Genomic DNA, 25,775 nt, shown 5'->3' on the forward strand with positions numbered 1-25,775 from the left:
AACAGAGGGAGAGAGTAAGTAACAGAAGGAGAGTGACAGAGGGAGAGTAACAGAGGGAGAGAGTAAGTAACAGAGGGAGAGAGTAAGTAACAGAAGGATAGTGACAGAGGGAGAGTAACAGAGGGAGAGTAACAGAGGGAGAGTAACAGAGGGAGAGTAACAGAGGGAGAGTAACAGAGGGAGAGAGTAAGTAACAGAAGGATAGTGACAGAGGGAGAGTAACAGAGGGAGAGAGTAAGTAACAGAAGGATAGTGACAGAGGGAGAGTAACAGAGGGAGAGTAACAGAGGGAGAGTAACAGAGGGAGAGTAACAGAGGGAGAGAGTAACAGAGGGAGAGAGTAACAGAGGGAGAGAGTAACAGAGGGAGAGTAACAGAGGGAGAGTAACAGAGGGAGAGTAACAGAGGGAGGGAGAGTAACAGAGGGAGGGAGAGTAACAGAGGGAGAGTAACAGAGGGAGAGTAACAGAGGGAGAGAGTAAGTAACAGAGGGAGAGTAACAGAGGGAGAGTAACAGAGGGAGAGTAACAGAGGGAGAGAGTAACAGAGGGAGAGTAACAGAGGGAGAGAGAGAGTAACAGAGGGAGAGAGAGAGTAACAGAGGGAGAGAGAGAGTAACAGAGGGAGAGAGAGAGTAACAGAGGGAGAGTGACACATGGAGAGTAACAGAGGGAGAGAGAGAGTAACAGAGGGAGAGAGAGAGTAACAGAGGGAGAGAGAGAGAGTAGCAGAGGGAGAGTGACACATGGAGAGTAACAGAGGGAGAGTAACAGAGGGAGAGTAACAGAGGGAGAGAGTAACAGAGGGAGAGAGTAACAGAGGGAGAGTAACAGAGGGAGAGTAACAGAGGGAGAGTAACAGAGGGAGAGTAACAGAGGGAGAGAGAGAGTAACAGAGGGAGAGAGAGAGTAACAGAGGGAGAGTGACACATGGAGAGTAACACATGGAGAGTAACAGAGGGAGAGAGAGAGTAACAGAGGGAGAGAGAGAGTAACAGAGGGAGAGAGAGAGTAACAGAGGGAGAGTGACACATGGAGAGTAACAGAGGGAGAGAGGGAGTAACAGAGGGAGAGAGAGAGAGTAGCAGAGGGAGAGAGAGAGAGAGAGTAGCAGAGGGAGAGAGAGAGAGAGTAGCAGAGGGAGAGAGAGAGAGAGTAGCAGAGGGAGAGAGAGAGAGAGGGAGAGAGAGTAACAGAGGGAGAGAGAGAGAGAGAGTAACAGAGAGAGAGAGAGAGTAACAGAGGGAGAGAGAAACAGAGAGAGTAACCGAGGGAGAGAGAGAGAGGGAGGAGAAAAGATGATAGTTATGTGGCAAATTATTGCACTCTATTGGAGACGTACTGCGATATCTTATTATATTCAGTGACACTGAAACACAAGTACTGTACACAGGCACTCACTTGTTGCCCAGGCTATGGCTCTTCCTGTGGCGAGAGGGGGGAGGCGTGGGCATGTGCACCATCACCGAGGCGTCGGGACAGGTGGGTCGCCGGTAGTTGTACCTCACAGAGGCAGACACATCAGACGGACCTGAGAGGAGGAGCAAAACGAGAGGCCCTCAGTAAAAATGATTCCCACAAGTCAGAATCCCCTCTAGTCTACACCATTGGTCATTAAAGCACAAAACAGAAAACAGGAAATGGTTCTCAAGCTAACACTATCCGATACACCCCCACCCCACTGAACCTGAGACATGGGACAGAAACACCACTATTTAGGGAAAAAAAACAATAACACAACTGGTTGTTAGGTACTCTGCTCTCAGTTCAAAAGAGCAGACAACAAATCTCAGAAACGCTTGCCATTTCACCTTCTGACCCTGGAATCTGGTAAATGAACTCCATTCATGAAATGATTGATGGCTGTATGTGCTAGAAGACTAAGGCTAGATCATCTGTGGGTGCACGCAAACCATTTCAAAGACTGTGTATCTTTAGATTGAACTACTGTAGTCCAGTGTGCTGAGCAGAGACCATTGACGTTATTCAGAATCTGCCCACTAGGTGGGGTCAGTGGGTTGTAGTTTGAGCACGTAGACATGTTTGCTGTTTTAATTAGCCTCTATCCACATGTGATGAGTGTATCCTTCCATGTACCCGCATGTATGATAACAGCTGTTTAATGAGCCTATCCACGTTTTCACTCTTGCTAGGTTTGTGGGCTTGGCGAGGGCATGTGGTGTTGCCATGTGCTTTCTCTGCCAGTGGAACCTATGACTCAAGTCTCGGTTCCCACCTCTGTGTGGCGCTTCGCACTAAGCCCACTGGGGACCATTCAATTAGTCATGAAATCACCAGATTAAACTCAGCACTGCAGTCGGGAAGACCTCCACACACACTTGAGCCTGTTTTACATTTACAAAACAAGGACGATAAACGGCCAACAATATATGCTGTTGGAACTTAATTTATGAGAACATGGTTCAAAGTCAATCAGTGAAGCGAAACCATACTTCTTCCAATTCTTGTGATTTTCAGTGATAACGATTTTCATTGATCCGAAACTCTGAGGGGTCGTTGTGGACTTTGGTCTTGATTCCAGGATCTAGACTTGGGGAAAGGCCATGTCTCACGCAAAGATGAGAGAAAAACATTGACCAATCACAGAGCCATATACATTGGGGAGAACAAGTATTTGATACACTGCCGATTTTTCAGGTTTTCCTACTTACAAAGCATGTAGAGGTCTGTAATTTTCATCATAGGTACACTTCAACTGTGAGAGACGGAATCTAAAACAAATATCCAGAAAATCACATTGTATGATTTTTAAGTAATTAATTAGCATTTTATTGCATGACATAAGTATTTGATACATCAGAAAAGCAGAACTTAATATTTGGTACAGAAACCTTTGTTTGCAATTACAGAGATCATACGTTTCCCGTAGTTCTTGACCAGGTTTGCACACTGCAGCAGGGATTTTGGCCCACTCCTCCATACAGACCTTCTCCAGATCCTTCAGGTTTCGGGGCTGTCGCTGGGCAATACGGACTTTCAGCTCCCTCCAAAGATTTTTTATTGGGTTCAGGTCTGGAGACTGGCTAGTCCACTCCAGGACCTTGAGATGCTTCTTACCGAGCCACTCCTTAGTTGCCCTGGCTGTGTGTTTCGGGTCGTTGTCATGCTGGAAGACCTAGCCACGATCCATCTTCAATACTCTTACTGAGGGAAAGAGGTAGTTGCCCAAATTCTCGCGATACATGGCCTCATCCATCCTCCCCTCAATACGGTGCATTCGTCCTGTCCCCTTTGCAGAAAAGCATCCCCAAAGAATGTTTCCACCTCCATGCTTCACGGTTGGGATGGTGTTCTTGGGGTTGTACTCATCCTTCTTCTTCCTCCAAACACGGAAAGTGGAGTTTAGACCAAAAAGCTCTCGCTCTCCCTCTATTTTTGTCTCATCAGACCACATGACCTTCTCGCATTCCTCCTCTGGATCATCCAGATGGTCATTGGCAAACTTCAGACGGGCCTGGACATGCGCTGGCTTGAAAAGGGGGACCTTGCGTGCGCTGCAGGATTTTAATCCATGACGGTGTAGTGTGTTACCAATGGTTTCCTTTGAGACTGTGGTCCCAGCTCTCTTCAGGTCATTGGCCAGGTCCTTCTGTGTAGTTCTGGGCTGATCCCTCACCTTCCTCATGATCATTGATGCCCCACGAGGTGAGATCTGGCATGGAGCCCCAGACCGAGGGTGATTGACAGTCATCTTGAACTTCTTCCATTTTCTAATAATTGCGCCAACAGTTGTTGCCTTCTCACCAAGCTGCTTGCCTATTGTCCTGTAGCCCATCCCAGCCTTGTGCAGGTCTACAATTTTTTTCCCTGATGTCCTTACACAGCTCTCTGGTCTTGGCCATTGTGGAGAAGTTGGAGTCTGTTTGATTGAGTGTGTAGACAGGTGTCTTTTATCAGGTAACGAGTTCAAACAGGTGCAGTTAATACAGGTAATGAGTGGAGAACAGGAGGGCTTCTTAAAGAAAAACTAACAGGTCTGTGAAAGCCAGATTTCTTACTGGTTGGTAGGTAATCAAATACTTATGTCATGCAATAAAATGCTAATTAATTACTTAAAAATCATACAATGTGATTTTCTGGATTTTTGTTTTAGATTCCGTCTCTCACAGTTGATGTGTACCTATGATAAAAATTACAGACCTCTACATGCTTTGTAAGTATGAAAACCTGCAAAATCGGCAGTGTATCAAATACTTGTTCTCCCCACTGTATGTGTCTCTGGCCAATCAGTCTGTCTGGAGGAGTAAAGAGGTCTAGACACAGGCTGTCATAGTGAAACCTTAATGGCCCGTGGTCATGTAGAGAAGGGTTCTGGGTTTATCATCACGCAGCTAGTCGAGGGCATCTCATCTCGCTACGTCTCCTACTTCTCCTAATGATGTTTTCATGGTAAATCTCATCTCGCTACTTCTCCTACTTCTCCTAATGATGTTTTCATGGTAAATCTCATCTCGCTACTTCTCCTACTTCTCCTAATGATGTTTTCATGGTAAATTTCATCTCGCTACTTCTCCTACTTCTCCTAATGATGTTTTCATGGTAAATTTCATCTCGCTACGTCTCCTACCGGTTCTAACGATGTTTTCATGGTAAATCTCATCTCGCTACTTCTCCTAATGATGTTTTCATGGTAAATCTCATCTCGCTACTTCTCCTAATGATGTTTTCATGGTAAATTTCATCTCGCTACTTCTCCTACTGGTTCTAATGACATTCCATGGTAAACAAACTGCAGCAACAAATGAGAGCCTTCCTGCTATCCCACGCTATGTTTGTCAATAAATACTTCCCGACCCACAGCTAAATGAGCTAAATGCTCTCCATGTGTGGCCCATTATATTTCCTTTTTAAAGGCTAACTGGTCTTGACTAAGTACCTGCAGCTGAACTTGGTATTAGGGCCAAATTAATAAACCCCAGCACAGTGTGATGCAGTTGGAACGAGTATGTGAATCAGGTACTGGTCCGAACGGGAGTGTGAATCAGGTACTGGTCCGAACGGGAGTGTGAATCAGGTACTGGTCCGAACGGGAGTGTGAATCAGGACCTGGTCCGAACGGGAGTGTGAATCAGGACCTGGTCCGAACGGGAGTGTGAATCAGGTACTGGTCCGAACGGGAGTGTGAATCAGGTACTGGTCCGAACGGGAGTGTGAATCAGGTACTGGTCCGAACGGAAGTGTGAATCAGGTACTGGTCCGAACGGGAGTGTGAATCAGGTACTGGTCCGAACGGGAGTGTGAATCAGGTACTGGTCCGAACGGGAGTGTGAATCAGGTACTGGTCCGAACGGGAGTGTGAATCAGGTACTGGTCCGAACGGGAGTGTGAATCAGGTACTGGTCCGAACGGGAGTGTGAATCAGGTACTGGTCCGAACGGAAGTGTGAATCAGGTACTGGTCCGAACGGGAGTGTGAATCAGGTACTGGTCCGAACGGGAGTGTGAATCAGGTACTGGTCCGAACGGGAGTGTGAATCAGGTACTGGTCTGAACGGGAGTGTGAATCAGGTACTGGTCCAAGCAATTCTTCATGAATGACGTAATATGGCAGGAGTCATTTCATCATGAAGTAGAATACTGTATAAACTACTGAGCACGTTACTGAACATGTGTTTGACATGGTGATCCCTGCTCGGTCATTGCTGCACGGTAAAAAGACTAAATACTGTGGGGGATGCTGTCAATTGGGTGTAATGGCGCCCGTTTGGCGGTTCTATAACACATCCCATCAAGGCATGTTGGAACACATGTTAACGTACCCCACTTAGCTAAGTCTTTCATGTTGGAAGTCTGTTCCTGCAAATCGGTAGAACACATTCAAATCAGCCACCACACACACACACACACAATTCTCCTGCCATAGACAATACCAGTCTCCTGCTGGTCATATGGCCAACGTAAGACTTCAAGTAAAGGGTGTATGGCTACACAGAGATAACTGACCCATAATGAAGGGAGTGTCTCCCATTCTTCTCTGCAGATCCCCTCAAGCTCTGTCAGGTTGGATGGGGAGCGTTGCTGCACAGCTATTTTCAGATCTCTCCAGAGATGTTCGATCGGGTTCAAGTCCGGGCTCTGGCTGGGCCACTCAAGGACATTCAGAGACTTGTCCCAAAGACACCCCTGCGTTGTCTTGGCTGTGTGCTTAGGGTGTTGTCCTGTTTGAAGGTGAACCACCCCATTCTTAGGTCCTGAGAGTTCTGGAGTAGGTTTTCATCAAGGATCTATCTGTACTTAGCTCTGTTCATCTTTGCCTCAATCCTGACTAGTCTCCCAGTCCCTGCCTCTGAAAAACATCCCCACAACATGATGCTTCCACCACCATGCTTCACAGTAGGGATGGTGCCAGGTTTCCTCCAGATGTGACGCTTGGCTTTCAGACCAAAGAGTTCAATATTGGTTTAATCAGACCAGAGAATCTTGTTTCTCATGGACTGAGAGTAAGTTAGGTTTCATCAGACCAGAGAATCTTGTTTTTCAGGGTCAGAGTTCTTTACATGCTTTTTGGCAAACTCCAAGTGGGCTGTCATGTGCCTTTTACTGAGGACTGGCTTCCGTCTGGTCTCTCCACCAATCAGACCTTTATGGTAGAGTGCTTCAGAGTTGGGAGAACCTTCCAGAAGGAACCCCATCTCCACAGAGGAACTCTGGAGCTCTGTCAGAGTGACCATCAGGTTCTTGGTCATCTCCCTGACCAAGGCACTTTTCCCCTGATTGCTCAGTTTGGCCGGGTGGCCAGCTCTAGGAAGAGTCTTTGTGGTTCCAAACATCTTCCATTTAAGAATGATGGAGGTCAATGTGTTCTTGGGGACTGTAACGTTCTTTGTTTCATGGAAACATGGCTTACTCGAGACACGCTATCGGAGTCGGTACAGCCAGCTGGTTTCTTCACGCATCGAGCCGACAGAAATAAGCATCTTTCTGGTAAGAAGAGGGGCGGGGGGGGGGGGGTATGCCTTATGATTCACGAGACGTGGTGTGATCATAACAACATACAGGAACTCAAGTTCTTCTGTTCACCTGACTTAGAATTCCTCACAATCAAATGTCGACCGCATTATCTACCAAGAGAATTCTCTTCGATTATAATCACAGCCGCATATATTCCACACAAGCAGACACATCGACGGCACTGAACGAACTGTATTTGACTCTATGCAAACTGGAAACCACATATCCTGAGGCTGCATTCATTGTAGCTGGGGATTTTAACAAGGCTAATCTGAAAACAAGACTCCCTAAATTCTATCAGCATATTGATAGGCTGGTAAAACCCTGGATCATTGTTATTCTAACTTCCGCGACGCATATAAGGCCCTCCCCTGCCCTCCTTTTGGAAATGCTGACCACGACTCCATTTTGTTGCTCCCAGCCTATAGACAGAGACTAAAACAGGAAGCTCCCGCGCTCAGGTCTGTTCAACGCTGGTCCGACCAATCTGATTCCACCCTTCAAGATTGCTTCGATCACGTGGATTGGGATATGTTCCGCATTGCGTCAAACAACAACTTTGAATACGCTGATTCGGTGAGCGAGTTTATTAGCAAGTGCATCGGCGATGTCGTACCCACAGCAACTATTAAAACATTCCCAAACCAGAAACCGTGGATTGATGGCAGCATTCGCGCGAAACTGAAAGCGCGAACCACTGTTTTTAACCAGGGCAAGGTGACCGGAAACAAGCAGTGTAGCTATTCCCTCCGCAAGGCAATCAAACAAGCTAAGCGTCAGTATAGAGAGAAAGTAGAGTCACAATTCAACGGCTCAGACACGAGGTATGTGGCAGGGTCTACAGTCAATCATGGATTACAAAAAGAAAACCAGCCCCGTTGCGGACCCGGATGTCTTGCTCCCAGACAGACTAAACAACTTCTTTGCTCGCTTTGAGGACAATACAGTGCCACTGACACGACTCGCTACCAAAACCTGCGGACTCTCCTTCACTGCAGCCGACGTGAGTAAAACATTTAAACGTGTTAACCCTCGCAAGGCTGCAGACTCAGACGGCATCCCCAGCCGCATCCTCAGAGCATGCGCAGACCAGCTGGCTGGTGTGTTTCCGGACATATTCAATCAATCCTTATCCTAGTCTGCTGTTCCCACATGCTTCAAGAGGGCCACCATTGTTCCCGTTCCCAAGAAAGCTACGGTAACTGAGCTAAACGACGATCGCCCCGTAGCACTCACTTCCGTCATCATGAAGTGCTTTGAGAGACTAGTCAAGGACCCTACCTGACACCCTAGACCCACTCCAATTTGCTTACCGCCCAAATAGGTCCACAGACGACGCAATCGCAACCACACTGCACACTGCCCTAACCCATCTGGACAAGAGGAATACCTATGTGAGAATGCTGTGATGATGAATACTCATCATCAAGCTCGAGACCCTGGGTCTCGACCCCGCCCTGTGCAACTGGGTACTGGACTTCCTGACAGGCCGCCCCCAGGTGGTGAGGGTAGGTAACAACATCTCCACCCCGCTGATCCTCAACACTCTCTCCTGTACTCCCTGTTTACCCACGACTGAGTGGCCATGCACGCGTCCATCTCAATCATCAAGTTTGCAGACGACACTACAGTGGTAGGCTTGATTACCAACAACGACGAGACTGCCTACAGGGAGGAAGTGAGGGGGCCGGAGTGTGGTGTCAAGAAAATAACCTCCCACTCAACGTCAACCAAACAAAACAAAGGAGATGATCGTGGACTTCAGGAAACAGCAGAGGGAGCAGCCCCCCTATCCACATCGACGGGACAGTAGTGGAGAGGGTAGTAAGTTTTATGTTCCTCGACGTACACATCACGGACAAACTGAAATGGTCCACCCACACAGACAGCGTGGTGAAGAGGGCGCGGCGCAGCTGCGCTTCTTCAACCTCAGGAGGCTGAAGAAACTCAGCTTGTCACCTAAAATTGATGTAAAAATGTATCACTAGCTACTTTAAACAATGCCACTTAATATAATGTTTACATACCCTACATTACTCATCTCATATGTATATACTGTACTATATACCATCTACTGCATCTTGATATAATAAATGTATCACTAGCCACTTTAAACAATGCCACTTTATATAATGTTTACATACCCTACATTACTCATCTCATATGTATATACTGTACTCGATACCATCTACTGCATCTTGATATAATAAATGTATCACTAGCCACTTTAAACAATGTCACTTAATAATGTTTACATACCCTACATTACTCATCTCATATGTATATACTGTACTCTATACCATCTACTGCATCTTGATATAATAAATGTATCACTAGCCACTTTAAACAATGTCACTTAATAATGTTTACATACCCTACATTACTTATCTCATATGTATATACTGTACCCTATACCATCTACTGCATCTTGATGTAATAAATGTATCACTAGCCACTTTAACACTTTAAACAATGTCACTTAATAATGTTTACATACCCTACATTACTCATCTCATATGTTTATACTGTACTCTATACCATCTACTGCGTCTTGCCTGTGCCGTTCTGTACCATCACTCATTCATATATCTTTATGTACATATTCTTCATTCCTTTACACTTGTGTGTATAAGGTAGTTGTTGTGGAATTGTTAGGTTAGATTACTCGTTGGTTATTACTGCATTGTCGGAACTAGAAGCCCAAGCATTTCGCTACACTCGCATTAACATCTGCTAACCATGTGTATGTGACAAATAACATTTTGTAATTTGATTTGACTTTAAATACTGCAGACATGTTTTGGTACCCTTCCCCAGATCTGTGCCTCGAACAAACCTGTCTCGGAGGTCTACGGACAATTCCTTTGACCCCATGGCTTGGTTTTTGCTCTGACATGCACTGTCAACTCAGGGACCTTCTATAGACACGTGTGTGCCTTTCCAAATCATGTCCAATCAATTTAATTTAGCACAGGTGGACTCCAATCAAGTTGTAGAAACATCTCAAGGATGATCAATGTAAACAGGATGCACCTGAGCTCAATTTCCAGTCTCATAGCAAAGAGGCTGAATACTTATGTAAATAAGGTATTTCTGCTTTTTATTTTGAATACATTTGCAAAAATCTCTAAAAACCTGTTTTCACTGTCATTATGGGGTATTGTGTTAAGAGTGCTGAGGATAAAATAAAATAAAATGAATCCATTTTAGAATAAGGCTGAAATGTAACAAACTGTGAAAAAAGTCAAGGCAACCTTTGAGAAATTATATGAAACCAGGGACACCAGGTCGAAGCAAAGATTCACTTGTAGAAGTAGCAGCCTACGGTACATAAAGGACAATAAATCCAGATTCCACATCATGGAGCAATCTACTTTCTACAACTGCCCAAATTAAGACTTGAAGAGCTGCTTCTGTGTGGGCAGCGCTCAGTCTAACAAGTTATCCTGAAGGCATGCTTTGCCACGTGTACCCGGCTCAGTCTTCAACTCGTAAACTCTACTGTGGCCGCATGGGGACCGTAGTCGGTCTGGATGGTCAGCTGGTTTTAGGCAGACCCAAGGGGACTATGTGGACTTCCCGTGTCTCTCATACGTTTTCCTCTTGTGGTGGAGGCTAACTGGCTGTAGCATCGTGTTAATGAGAGGCATGTGCTTAGGCCTTGGCTGAGTCTCTCGTCTCCAAATACGTACGATGTCTGTCTGTTATTCGAGAACGTTCTCTGGAAACACAGCTTCAGTAGAAGTCACAATGAGGGCCAGTTAGTGGAGTGGTCAACATAATACCCTCTGTGTGAGGGCCAGTTAGTGGAGTGTTCAACATAATACACTGTGTGAGGGCCAGTTAGTGGAGGGTTCAACATAATACACTGTGTGAGGGCCAGTTAGTGGAGGGTTCAACATAATACACTGTGTGAGGGCCAGTTAGTGGAGGGTTCAACATAATACACTGTGTGAGGGCCAGTTAGTGGAGTGTTCAACATAATACACTGTGTGAGGGCCAGTTAGTGGAGGGTTCAACATAATACACTGTGTGAGGGCCAGTTAGTGGAGGGTTCAACATAATACACTGTGTGAGGGCCAGTTAGTGGAGTGTTCAACATAATACACTGTGTGAGGGCCAGTTAGGGGAGGGTTCAACATAATACCCTCTGTGTGAGGGCCAGTTAGTGGAGGGTTCAACATAATACACTGTGTGAGGGCCAGTTAGTGGAGAGTTCAACATAATACACTGTGTGAGGGCCAGTTATTGGAGTGTTCAACATAATACACTGTGTGAGGGCCAGTTAGTGGAGGGTTCAACATAATACACTGTGTGAGGGCCAGTTAGTGGACTGTTCAACATAATACCCTGTGTGAGGGCCAGTTAGTGGAGAGTTCAACATCATACACTGTGTGAGGGCCAGTTAGTGGAGGGTTCAACATAATACACTGTGTGAGGGCCAGTTAGTGGAGGGTTCAACATAATACACTGTGTGAGGGCCAGTTAGTGGAGGGTTCAACATAATACACTGTGTGAGGGCCAGTTAGTGGAGGGTTCAACATAATACACTGTGTGAGGGCCAGTTAGTGGAGGGTTCAACATAATACACTGTGTGAGGGCCAGTTAGTGGAGTGTTCAACATAATACACTGTGTGAGGGCCAGTTAGTGGAGGGTTCAACATAATACACTGTGTGAGGGCCAGTTAGTGGAGGGTTCAACATAATACACTGTGTGAGGGCCAGTTAGTGGAGTGTTCAACATAATACACTGTGTGAGGGCCAGTTAGGGGAGGGTTCAACATAATACCCTCTGTGTGAGGGCCAGTTAGTGGAGGGTTCAACATAATACACTGTGTGAGGGCCAGTTAGTGGAGAGTTCAACATAATACACTGTGTGAGGGCCAGTTAGTGGAGTGTTCAACATAATACACTGTGTGAGGGCCAGTTAGTGGAGGGTTCAACATAATACACTGTGTGAGGGCCAGTTAGTGGAGGGTTCAACATAATACACTGTGTGAGGGCCAGTTAGTGGACTGTTCAACATAATACCCTGTGTGAGGGCCAGTTAGTGGAGAGTTCAACATCATACACTGTGTGAGGGCCAGTTAGTGGAGGGTTCAACATAATACACTCTGAGTGTGGGCCAGTTACTAGAATGTTCAATATAATACACTCTATGTGAGTGTCTGTTTGGTATATTTAAAGCATGTGTGTTTGCTCATGTTTTAGGGGTATTTGTACAAGTCTCTGTGTGTGTACAGTTGCTGTCTGTCTGTCTGTCTGTCTGTCTGTCTGTCTGTCTGTCTGTCTGTCTGTCTGTCTGTCTGTCTGTGTGTGTGTGTGTGTACAGTTGTTGCTGATAGGAAGATGTGATGTTCTGTGGGTTTCATGCCATGTAACAGTTGGCATACGTTATATAAATTAAGCTAGTTTTAAACCATTTCAAGAATGTGTGCTGTATGTTATTTTGGATAAACACGAGATACTTTGTCCAATGTGAGTATATGTTTTAGAGCCTGTGAGTGTGTGTGTGCGTGCAGTGGTGTCTTCTGGATTCTGTCATGATGTTTTGCCCTTGTTCTGTACGGAGCGATTGAGTAACGCTATACCTCATCCCATTGGCTCTGGACGTGCAGGGCTTGTATGCTGTTGGTGTAATGGGTTTGCCGAGAACCAGAGACTTTCTTTATTACATCTTATGTTATCCCTAACTAAATCAGGGGACAGACGGAGGATACATCCCTAGTCCATGTGATGGCTAGTATTACCACCATCATGAAATTATCATTTAGGCTTCCTCGATGGGAAACCCCCCAAGCCTTCCTCGATGGGAAACCTCCCAAGCCTTCCTCGATGGGGAACCCCACCCCAAGCCTTCCTCGATGGGAAACCCCCCAAGCCTTCCTCGATGGGAAACCTCCCAAGCCTTGCTCGATGGGGAACCCCCCCCTCCCCAACCTTTCCTCGATGGGGACCCCCCCCCCAACCTTTCCTCGAGGGGAAACCCCTAACCTTCCTCGATGGGAAACCCCTAACCTTCCTCGATGGGAAACCCCTAACCTTCCTAGATGGGAAACACCTTTCTAGATGGGAAACACCTTTCTAGATGGGGAAACCCCTAACCTTCCTAGATGGGAAGCCCCTAACCTTCCGATGGAAAACCCCTAACCTTCCGATGGAAAACCCCTAACCTTCCTAGATGGGAACCCCCTAACCTTCCTCGATGGGAACCCCCTAACCTTCCTAGATGGGAAACCCCTAACCTTCCTAGATGGGGAAACCCCTAACCTTCCTCGATGGGAAACCCCTAACCTTCCTCGATGGGAAACCCCTAACCTTCCTAGATGGGAAACCCCTAACCTTCCAATGGGAAACCCCTAACCTTCCAATGGGAAACCCCTAACCTTCCAATGGAAAACCCCTAACCTTCCCAGATGGGAAAACCCCTAACCTTCCCAGATGGGGAAACCCCTAACCTTCCTAGATGGGGAAACCCCTAACCTTCCGATGGAAAACCCCTAACCTTCCTAGATGGGAAATCCCAAACCTTCCGATGGAAAACCCCTAACCTTCCTAGATGGGGAAACCCCTAACCTTCCTCGATGGGGAAACCCCTAACTTTCCTCGATGGGAAACCCCTAACCTTCCGATGGAAAACCCCTAACCTTCCTAGATGGGAAAACCCTAACCTTCCTAGATGGGGAAACCCCTAACTTTCCTCGATGGGAAACCCCTAACCTTCCGATGGAAAACCCCTAACCTTCCTAGATGGGGAAACCCCTAACCTTCCTCGATGGGGAAACCCCTAACTTTCCTCGATGGGAAACCCCTAACCTTCCTAGATGGGAAACCCCTAACTTTCCTCGATGGGAAACCCCTAACCTTCCTCGATGGGAAACCCCTAACCTTCCAATGGGAAACCCCTAATCTTCCAATGGAAAACCCCTAACCTTCCTCGATCGGAAACCCCTAACCTTCCGATGGAAAACCCCTAACCTTCCTCGATGGGAAACCCCTAATCATCCTCGATGGGAAACCCCTAACCTTCCTCGATGGGAAACCCCTAATCATCCTCGATGGGAAACCCCTAACCTTCCTAGATGGGAATCCCCTAACCTTCCTAGATGGGAAACCCCTAACTTTCCTCGATGGGAAACCCCTAACCTTCCAATGGAAAACCCCTAACCTTCCAATGGAAAACCCCTAACCTTCCTAGATGGGAAACCCCTAACCTTCCTAGATGGGAAACCCCTAACCTTCCAATGGAAAACCCCTAACCTTCCTCGATGGGGAACCCCTAACCTTCCTCGATGGGGAACCCCTAACCTTCCTCGATGGGAAACCCCTAACCTTCCTCGATGGGGAAACCCCTAACTTTCCTCGATGGGAAACCCCTAACCTTCCGATGGAAAACCCCTAACCTTCCTAGATGGGACAACCCTAACCTTCCTAGATGGGGAAACCCCTAACTTTCCTCGATGGGAAACCCCTAACCTTCCGATGGAAAACCCCTAACCTTCCTAGATGGGGAAACCCCTAACCTTCCTCGATGGGGAAACCCCTAACTTTCCTCGATGGGAAACCCCTAACCTTCCTAGATGGGAAACCCCTAACTTTCCTCGATGGGAAACCCCTAACCTTCCTCGATGGGAAACCCCTAACCTTCCAATGGGAAACCCCTAATCTTCCAATGGAAAACCCCTAACCTTCCTCGATCGGAAACCCCTAACCTTCCGATGGAAAACCCCTAACCTTCCTCGATGGGAAACCCCTAACCTTCCTCGATGGGAAACCCCTAACCTTCCTCGATGGGAAACCCCTAATCATCCTCGATGGGAAACCCCTAACCTTCCTCGATGGGAAACCCCTAATCATCCTCGATGGGAAACCCCTAACCTTCCTAGATGGGAATCCCCTAACCTTCCTAGATGGGAAACCCCTAACTTTCCTCGATGGGAAACCCCTAACCTTCCTAGATGGGAAACCCCTAATCATCCTCGATGGGAAACCCCTAACCTTCCTAGATGGGAATCCCCTAACCTTCCTAGATGGGAAACCCCTAACCTTCCTAGATGGGAAACCCCTAACCTTCCAATGGAAAACCCCTAACCTTCCTAGATGGGGAAACCCCTAACCTTCCTCGATGGGGAAACCCCTAACTTTCCTCGATGGGAAACCCCTAACCTTCCTAGATGGGAAACCCCTAACTTTCCTCGATGGGAAACCCCTAACCTTCCTCGATGGGAAACCCCTAACCTTCCAATGGGAAACCCCTAATCTTCCAATGGAAAACCCCTAACCTTCCTCGATCGGAAACCCCTAACCTTCCGATGGAAAACCCCTAACCTTCCTCGATGGGAAACCCCTAACCTTCCTCGATGGGAAACCCCTAACCTTCCTCGATGGGAAACCCCTAATCATCCTCGATGGGAAACCCCTAACCTTCCTCGATGGGAAACCCCTAATCATCCTCGATGGGAAACCCCTAACCTTCCTAGATGGGAATCCCCTAACCTTCCTAGATGGGAAACCCCTAACTTTCCTCGATGGGAAACCCCTAACCTTCCTAGATGGGAAACCCCTAACCTTCCTAGATGGGAAACTCCTAACTTTCCTCGATGGGAAACCCCTAACCTTCCAATGGAAAACCCCTAACCTTCCAATGGAAAACCCCTAACCTTCCTAGATGGGAAACCCCTAACCTTCCTAGATGGGAAACCCCTAACCTTCCAATGGAAAACCCCTAACCTTCCTCGATGGGGAACCCCTAACCTTCCTCGATGGGGAACCCCTAACCTTCCTCGATGGGAAACCCCTAAACTTCCTCGATGGGAAACTCCTAACCTTCCTAGATGGGAAACCCCTAACCTTCCAATGGGAAACCCCTAACCTTCCTCGATGGGGAACCCCTAACCTTCCTAGATGGGAAACCCCTAACTTTCCTCGATGGGAAACCCCTAACCTTCCAAAGGAAAACCCCTAACCTTCCTCGATGGGGAACCCCTAACCTTCCTCGATGGGAAACCCCTAACCTTCCTCGATGGGAAACCCCTAACCTTCCTCGATGGGAAACCCCTAACCTTCCAATGGAAAACCCCTAACCTTCCTCGATGGGGAAACCCCTAACCTTCCTCGATGGGGAAACCCCTAACCTTCCAATGGAAAACCCCTAACCTTCCTCGATGGGGAAACCCCTAACCTTCCAATGGAAACCCCAAAACTTCCGATGGGAAACCACTAACCTTGCTAGATGGGAAACCACTAACCTTCCTCGATGGGAAACCCCTAACCTTCCTAGATGGGAAACCCCTAACCTTCCTAGATGGGAAACCCCTAACCTTCCTCGATGGGAAACCCCTAACCTTCCTAGATGGGGCACGGCCACTTGATCTGTGATTATCTCTTTTCACGTTGTCTGTCAGGTATGTTTTCCAGTCCCTTTGGCAATTCATTAATTTCCCCTTTTTGAACATCGATATCACAAAACAATTCCAGTAATCTGTAAAAGGTGTCAACATCCGGGGAAAGGGCTTAGGTAACAAACGCTCTCCAAGTCTTCCTGCGTTTTGCATGCTCAACAACATACTGTGCATAATGTCCGGCTTTTTTTTGCAATGGCAAGATTGGTAACATTACTATTTATTTTGTGGCACAGTGCTTCTTTTCACTCATGTTACAGAGTCTGTTCAGTGAGCCATGCGTATGTGATAATGACGAACCTTGCCTGAAACCTGAAGGCTTGCATTAGCTTCCTAAGCAAAAAATGAATAGGCTTTGAGTTCAGTGTGCTACCACAGTCTTTACAGTCCTGTTTTTAGAAACAACAGCATTGGTTGCTCCTACTTGTCTGTGTCGATGTGGTAATCAAGCTATAAATCTGAATATCCTGCACATTTCTTTCTGGCCTTGTAATGAAAAGAAAATGTGTTAGAAAAAGAAAGAGGGAGAGAAAACAGAAGTTGCATGTTACCGTGGCAACCCTGATAAATACAGTCCCCATAACGTGGTCCCTGATCGCTGAGATTAGACCACTGGAACATGGAGAAAAAAATATAGCCTTTTGTTACATTCCTGGGGTCTGGTCGCTGAGTGACACTGCTATTAGACTACTTTTAGCTGCTTCCTTAATGAGCGCAAGAGGAAATGTCTCACCATTGGCTGTCCCCGTCCGGGTTCATTGTGTGACAGTGAGCGCAAATAAAAAGTCATGCTAAAACTCACAAAATAAAACGGAATTCTTTGGAATTAACCGACTGTGTTTTACACACCGGCTACTTCTATAGCACGTGTACAGCCTCAGTATGCTTACATACCAAATGTTCTCTGAATCCTATCAAACGTCTCCATCAGTTGATATAAATATAAAACGTAGTAAAAGTTCCCACATAAAACACTTTAGACATAGACTTAAACAATCCCTTTTACTTTTGTTTGTATTAAATGCATGCTATACCATACTTATTCCTACCCATAATGCATTGTCCCTATTCCTTTAGGCCTCTTTTTTCTCTTTGGGAAGACTGGCAGGTTGGTAAGGGCCCATTATCCCAGGACAGAATGTAGTCCTGGTAAGGGCCCATTGTCCCAGGACAGATTGTAGTCCTGGTAAGGGCCCATTGTCCCAGGACAGATTGTAGTCCTGGTAAGGGCCCATTGTCCCAGGACAGATTGTAGTCCTGGTAAGCGCCCATTGTCCCAGGACAGATTGTAGTCCTGGTAAGGGCCCATTGTCCCAGGAGAGAATGTAGTCCTGGTAAGGGCCCATTGTCCCAAGACGGAATGTAGTCCTTATAGATTCACCTGTTTCAATATAGCTTGTCTACACCCCCCCATACAGATTCACTACACCCCTACACCCCCTCCCCCCTTATATCCCCACCATATACCCCCTCACACACAAAACTTTTCACCCTTTCAGATTCTCTATTTTTGCGTATTTCTGACACTGAATATTGTCAGATCTTCAGCCAAAACATAATATTAGAGAGGAAACCTGAGTGAACAAATAACACAAAATGTTGATAATTAAATAAATGATTAAAGTAACAAAGTTATGCAACACCCAAAAAAGTAAATTGCCCCCCTTACACTCAATAACTGGTTGTGCCATTTGTAGCTGCAACGACTGCAACTAAACGCTTCTTGCAGTTGTTGATCCGTCTCTCACAATCATGAATTCTGCTCAGAATCAGAGAATCAGAGAATTCTAAAGGAGAATGTCAAGCTATCCATCCGTGAGCTGAAGAGCATCTGGGTCATGCAGCAAGACAATGATCCAGAACACACTAATCACATCAAATCAAGCTTCATTTTATACAGCACATTTCAGACACGGACTGCAACACAATGTGCTTCACAGGAAACAAATTAAAAATAAAAACAACGAAAATAAAAACGGAAATATTTAATAAAGAATAAACAAAAGATATCTTAAAAATGTCCACAGATTTGTCCCCCCTCAGGTTCTCTGGCAGGCTATTCCAGAGGCTGGGGTCATAGTAACTAAAGGATGCTTCTCAATGCTTCTTGGTCTTAGGCTTTGGGATAGTTAAAAGGCCAGCACCAGAGGACCTGAGGAATCTACTGGGTACATAACTTAAAAGGATGTCTGCAGTATTGGGGTGCACAATCGTGGGTTGATTTAAAAACCAATAGAAGAATCTTAAAATTGGTTATATCAGCTTGAGAGAGAAACGTCCACACCTTGGCAATGTTCCTCAGGTGGTAAAAAGCTATTTTGTTCACATTCCTAATGTGTGATTCGAAATTGAGTTAAGAATCTAAAATAACAGCTAGGTTTTATTTTTATTGCCCGTGAGTTAAAATGTGAGGCCTAATTCTCTCTCTGTGCTTTGGCTCCATCAATAAGTACCTCAGTCTTGTCTTGATTTAGCTGGAGGAAGTTGTGAGCCATCCAAGTATTTAAAATCACTAATACAGTCAAATAATTTTTCCGTGGAGCTAAAATCCTCTGGTGACACAGAAATGTAAAGTTGTGTATCGTCTGCGTAGCAGGGAAAATCGATGCTGTGCTTTCTGATAACGCTGTCAAGGGGTAACGTATATACACACGGAACAGTACCGGACCCAAAACGGAACCTCGTGGAACGCCACATGTGATATGTATTTTCTGAGTTTTGTTCACCAAGAGTGACAGAAAAACAACCACTTACTTAAATAGATCCTAGTCTACATCAGAATGCCTGAAAATAAAGTTCTGGAATGGCCTAGTCAAAGTCCAGACCTAAACCCGATTGAGATGTGGCAGGACCTGAAATCAGCAGTTCATGGTCAAAAACCCACAAATGTTTCTGAGTTAAAGCAGTTCTGCATGGAAGAGCGGGGCCAAAATTCCTCCACAGCGACGTGAGCGACTGATCAACAACTACAGGAAGCGTTTGGTTGGAGTCATTGCAGCTAAAAGCAGAACAGAACACCCAGTTATTGAGTGAAAGGGGGTATTGATTATTGCATAACTTTGCTTATAAATGAAATAATACGGCACTGTCCACACACACACACACACACACTTCATAACGGAAGGAAGCCGTCAATGTTGCCATTGTTTAGCCTATACGCAATCACTGTCTACTCCCTGTGAATGAAGAGTCATCACACGCACACTCCCCCTGCAACCTTCTTCTTTTTTTCACCATTCCGTGAAACTCTCTATTCCCCCAACCCACATCCATCTGGAGCAATTCCAACCCCATTACATCACCCTTAACACTCTCCTGGTCAACAGACAGAGGAAAGTAAAGGAAGGTCAAGAAATCAAGGAAAGGAACCATTCCCTGTAACATCTGTCCACATGGAGCATTTAAAAAAAAAATTTGTCTGCTGCCCTTGACGTGGATTAAACTCAGATAGCATGTGGGATAATTGTTGTAACACCCTGACTCTATAGATGACCTCAGAGTACAGTGGGAAAGACAAGAGAGGGGCGGAGATAGAAGCCAAGTGAAAGAGAGACAAGAGGTTGTACAAGAATGAGTGAAAAGAGAAAGAGAGGAAGACTGACGTCTTAGCTCTGAATGGGTCGGTGTGGATGTGTGGGGGGGGCTGCTTGTGTTGCTTCAGCCCACTCTGGAACAGCCAGGCCAGTGCTGCGCTTGTTTCCCCCTCTCCCTCCAATCCAAATGGAATGACTCAACCAGGGCTGGCCCTCGCCGGCCCTCCTGGGCCCCGCAATAACTCAATCCTGAGAGGTTTGCCGGGATTGGTAGCCAGTGATCTCATTCTGCCACGGCGTAAACACTCAGGTGGGGCCAAGCTGAAAGCCTCGTTGCATGCTGGGACAGGGTATAGCCCCCCCGCCCGCCCCCAACTCACAGTTTGAGGGTCATTGAGTTTGATCAGTGATTAACCTTGCATTTTTTTTTCCATTTCTCTTTCAAGGCATTCTTCCCGAAAGGTTGGCTAGAAGGAAAGGAACGTGAGAGGTTGGCTAGAAGGAAAGGGAGGTGAGAGGTTGGCTAGAAGGAAAGGGAGGTGAGAGGTTGGCTAGAAGGAAAGGGACGTGAGTGGTTGGCTAGAAGGAAAGGGACGTGAGTGGTTGGCTAGAAGGAAAGGGACGTGAGTGATTGGCTAGAAGGAAAGGGACGTGAGTGGTTGACCAAAAGGAAAGGGACGTGAGAGGTTGGCTAGAAGGAAAGGGACGTGAGAGGTTGGCTAGAAGGAAAGGGAGGTGAGTGGTTGGCTAGAAGGAAAGGGATGTGAGAGGTTGGCTAGAAGGAAAGGGATGGGAGAGGTTGGCTAGAAGGAAAGGGATGGGAGAGGTTGGCTAGAAGGAAAGGGATGGGAGAGGTTGGCTAGAAGGAAAGGGACGTGAGTGGTTGGCTAGAAGGAAAGGGACGTGAGTGGTTGGCTAGAAGGAAAGGGATGTGCGTACAAGGCTCTAAAACCCAATAGTATTTAAACGGAGGACACACAAACACAGATACACACACACAGGTCTTACCTGCTAGGTCTTCCTTGGATGAGGCCATGCGCGGGGAGCCGTGCATAGGTTCGATCTTCAGAGAAAGCCTGCAACAACACAACCATCTGGTCAGCAACCGGAGGACACTCACAATTCATATACCTCAAATCCACTGCTTGAGTCACTCACCATAGCTTGTGATGTCATATCTTTTTGAATGAGCCCTATTGATAAGCCCATAGCAATGGACAACAATGTCTCCTTTTTTAGTAGGAGTATTGATTGAATATGTGTGACAGAAATCCTTGCCAGGGGGAAATGGATGATCTAAAAGTCAAAGCAAAGCCTGTGTTTTATTCTACTAAACAAATCTGAAAAACAAATTAAATGTTTGGAGTTTGCTATAAGAAAACCAACAAAACAAGTGGGGGTCTCTGTCAGAAGAAAACCCTCTTTGTCACATGTGAAACCTGTAACTGGAATGGGACACTTCAATTAAATGTTTTGATCAAGTGACCTCAACAAAAAAAGGTTGATCCTATCACTTCTGGAAATGTATTTATATATACACGACGCACAGAGGGTTCTTAATCTTTCATGCCACCAACATATTTTACATACATGAAATACTAACTGGGGTCATTTTGAAAAAAAACAACGATCATAAAATAATATAAACTTGATTCTTATCAAAACATTATGAGATATATAAATAAAAAATATTGATTTTTAGCAAAAGTATTGTTAATTAGCATATACTGTAAAACAAATGTTTACTTTAATGTGCAGAAAGTACAATCCACATTTACCATCATTTGAATGTAGTATCATTTCAGTTTTCAGAATTTTGAAGTAAATACTAATTTGGTCATATTTCCAGCAACATTTGAAATACACAAAAAGTGATTGAATGATCCTGGGAGACAATAACCAAAGTGATTTTCCAGACAACAAATTTGAAATAACCAAAGTGATTGAATGACTGGGAGACAACCAAAGTGATTGAATGATCCTGGGAGACAATAACCAAAGTGATTGAATGATTGAATGATCCTGGGAGACAATAACCAAAGTGATTGAATGATCCTGGGAGACAATAACCAAAGTGATTGAATGATCCTGGGAGACAATAACCAAAGTGATTGAATGATCCTGGGAGACAATAACCAAAGTGATTGAATGATCCTGGGAGACAATAACCAAAGTGATTGAATGATCCTGGGAGACAATAACCAAAGTGATTGAATGATCCTGGGAGACAATAACCAAAGTGATTGAATGATCCTGGGAGACAATGACCAAAGTGATTGAATGATCCTGGGAGACAATGACCAAAGTGATTGAATGATCCTGGGAGACAATGACCAAAGTGATTGAATGATCCTGGGAGACAATAACCAAAAATATGACTTAGTTTTCTTTCTTTACTTAACCCACTAGTGAAAGAATGTGATTGTTAGGTTACTATTGGTAGGTTAGATTACTTGTTAGATATTACTGCATGGTCGGGAACTAGAAGCACAAGCATTTCATTACACTCGCATCTGCTAACCATGTGTATGTGACAACATTTGATTTGATTGGTCTATAGCAGGATGGCTCAAAAAATCCTGCCCAAATAATCCTCAAAGTCACTTTAAACCAAATGTTATAGCAACACAAATACCATAAGTTGCACATATAGATTATTGGAGGACATTATAGGAAATCTGGTATTTACATTGGGGAGAACAAGTATTTGATACACTGACGATTTTGCAGGTTTTCCTACTTACAAAGCATGTAGAGGTCTGTAGTTTTTATCATAGGTACACATCAACTGTGAGAGATGGAATCTAAAATCAAAATCCAGAAAATCACATTGTATCATATATTGTATGATTGTATGATGGTAGAACTAAACGCTCCCTCCCAGGGGTAAATGGTTGAACTAAATGCTCCCTCCCAGGGGTAAATGGTAGAACTAAATGCTCCTTCACAGGGGTAAATGGCAGAACTAAAACGCTCCCTCACAGGGGTAAATGGTAGAACTAAAACGCTCCCTCCCAGGGGTAAATGGTAGAACTAAACTCTCCCTCACAGGGGTATATGGTAGAACTAAACGCTCCCTCCCAGGGGTAAATGGTAGAACTAAACTCTCCCTCACAGGGGTAAATGGTAGAACTAAACTCTCTCTCACAGGGGTGAATGGTAGAACTAAACTCTCCCTCACAGGGGTAAATGGTAGAACTAAACGCTCCCTCCCAGGGGTAAATAGTAGAACTAAACGCTCCCTCCCAGGGGTAAATGGTAGAACTAAACGCTCCCTCACAGGGGTAAATGGTAGAACTAAAACTCTCCCTCCCAGGGGTAAATGGTAGAACTAAACGCTCCCTCACAGGGGTAAATGGTAGAACTAAAACTCTCCCTCCCAGGGGTAAATGGTAGAACTAAACGCTCCCTCCCAGGGGTAAATGGTAGAACTAAAACGCTCCCTCACAGGGGTAAATGGTAGAACTAAACGCTCCCTCCCAGGGGTAAATGGTAGAACTAAACGCTCCCTCCCAGGGGTAAATGGTAGAACTAAAACTCTCCCTCCAAGGGGTAAATGGTAGAACTAAACTCTCCCTCCCAGGGGTAAATGGTAGAACTAAACGCTCCCTCCCAGGGGTAAATGGTAGAACTAAACTCTCCCTCCCAGGGGTAAATGGTAGAACTAAACGCTCCCTCCCAGGGGTAAATGGTAGAACTAAACGCTCCCTCCCAGGGGTAAATGGTAGAACTAAACGCTCCCTCCCAGGGGTAAATGGTAGAACTAAACGCTCCCTCCCAGGGGTAAATGGTAGAACTAAAACTCTCCCTCCAAGGGGTAAATGGTAGAACTAAACTCTCCCTCCCAGGGGTAAATGGTAGAACTAAACGCTCCCTCCCAGGGGTAAATGGTAGAACTAAATTCTCCCTCCCAGGGGTAAATGGTAGAACTAAACGCTCCCTCCCAGGGGTAAATGGTAGAACTAAAACTCTCCCTCCCAGGGGTAAATGGTAGAACTAAACGCTCCCTCACAGGGGTAAATGGTAGAACTAAACACTCCCTCACAGGGGTAAATAGTAGAACTAAACTCTCCCTCACAGGGGTAAATGGCAGAACTAAAAGCACATGTCAAGGTAATTCAATGAAGATCGTAAGGCAAACAAAGCATAAACACTTTGATAGGAAGGCCTGAGGGGCACAACCCAGGCACAACAGATGTCTGTCGGACAGAAGATAGACTGACTGTCCATCTGGATACGTCGTGGGTATAGATAACAACCCGTGGTTGAGTGGTGACACCACAGGCTCTTCTGTTACCACGCACCGACCCCAGCCAAAGGGCTGCACCGTAAACTAAATTCAGAGCTTTCCACCGCATATCTGACGTTTACAACTCTACTAGATTATCACTACTGTCCTCATTGTAATGGGATCAAAAGTCATTATTTTGAGTTGGTTTCTGTCAACCTGGAATGGTGTTGATATCGATAAGGTCCAGAAATACAGATAAATGACTTGTTAGTGCAGATGAATTCCTGGTTAGGTACATTTCAGTGAAGAACTAGAGAAACATGGGTACAAATCAGGAAGTGTTCAATAAGTGAGAAAAAGCAGCTCTTAAAAAGGAACAATCTGCAGTTGTTACATACATTTTTATTTTGGGGGGGGGGTCTTATAAATTACAATTATACAGTCTGTCTATCAGTTAGTCTAACTGACAGACAGACTAAATAACAGACAAAGACTAAACTACTGTATTGTCAAGGTTTAACCCCAAAAACTATTTTCAAAAAGTATTTTGGGCTGCCAAAAGCACATATTCACACGAACACACAGTAATGTAATTAAACACGTGCGTGTATTGCTGTAGAACCCAGCTCTTCTGGAAAATAAAATCATTTCAATCAGGTTGTTTTTGAAAGTGGGTCATGACGAATAGTTGAAAGGAATTCTCCTTCATAAAACATGGCATTATAGTTAAATGCTCAAAGTTGTGACGAACAGCGCGCGTTAGGAAAATATTCAGGCCCCTTGACTTTTTCCACATTTTGTTACGGTACAACATTTTATTCTAAAATGGATTAAATTGCCCCCCCCCCCTCAATCTACACACAATTCCCCATAATGACAAAAGTAAAAACAGGTTTTGAGAAATATTTGCAAATGTATTAAAAAATAAAATAAATATCACATTTTTGGACACACCATATTCAAGGGTTTTTCCTTCTTTTTTACAGTCTGAATCAGACCACTGTAACCTGCCCTGGGTACAGTCTGAATCAGACCACTGTAACCTGCCCTGGGTACAGTCTGAATCAGACCACTGTAACCTGCCCTGGGTACAGTCTGAATCAGACCACTGTAACCTGCCCTGGGTACAGTCTGAATCAGACCACTGTAACCTGCCCTGGGTACAGTCTGAATCAGACCACTGTAACCTGCCCTGGGTACAGTCTGAATCAGACCACTGTAACCTGAACCAGACCACGGTAACCTGCCCTGGGTACAGTCTGAATCAGACCACTGTAACCTGCCCTGGGTACAGTCTGAATCAGACCACTGTAACCTGCCCTGGGTACAGTCTGAATCAGACCACTGTAACCTGCCCTGGGTACAGTCTGAATCAGACCACTGTAACCTGCCCTGGGTACAGTCTGAATCAGACCACTGTAACCTGCCCTGGGTACAGTCTGAATCAGACCACTGTAACCTGCCCTGGGTACAGTCTGAATCAGACCACTGTAACCTGCCCTGGGTACAGTCTGAATCAGACCACTGTAACCTGCCCTGTACAGGTACCAGTCTGAATCAGACCACTGTAACCTGCCCTGGGTACAGTCTGAATCAGACCACTGTAACCTGCCCTGGGTACAGTCTGAATCAGACCACTG

The 25,775-nt window shown here is 45.6% G+C and overlaps 1 protein-coding gene across 2 annotated transcripts in view; it reads right to left on the minus strand.

Moving 5' to 3' along the window:
- Nucleotides 1-25,775, minus strand: part of LOC115117730 (ras-specific guanine nucleotide-releasing factor RalGPS1-like) — a 311,343-nt gene that overhangs the window by 14,604 nt on the left and 270,964 nt on the right. For both annotated transcript variants that reach the window (XM_065017198.1, XM_065017197.1), the window contains exons 11-12: nucleotides 20,913-20,980; nucleotides 1,401-1,530 (exon numbers count right to left, since the gene is read on the minus strand). In XM_065017198.1, the coding sequence (XP_064873270.1) occupies nucleotides 1,401-1,530; nucleotides 20,913-20,980 (198 nt within the window). The remainder of the gene's footprint in view (nucleotides 1-1,400; nucleotides 1,531-20,912; nucleotides 20,981-25,775) is intronic.

The sequence above is a fragment of the Oncorhynchus nerka genome, linkage group LG4, assembly GCF_034236695.1.
Source record: "Oncorhynchus nerka isolate Pitt River linkage group LG4, Oner_Uvic_2.0, whole genome shotgun sequence".
Lineage (NCBI taxonomy): Eukaryota > Metazoa > Chordata > Actinopteri > Salmoniformes > Salmonidae > Oncorhynchus > Oncorhynchus nerka.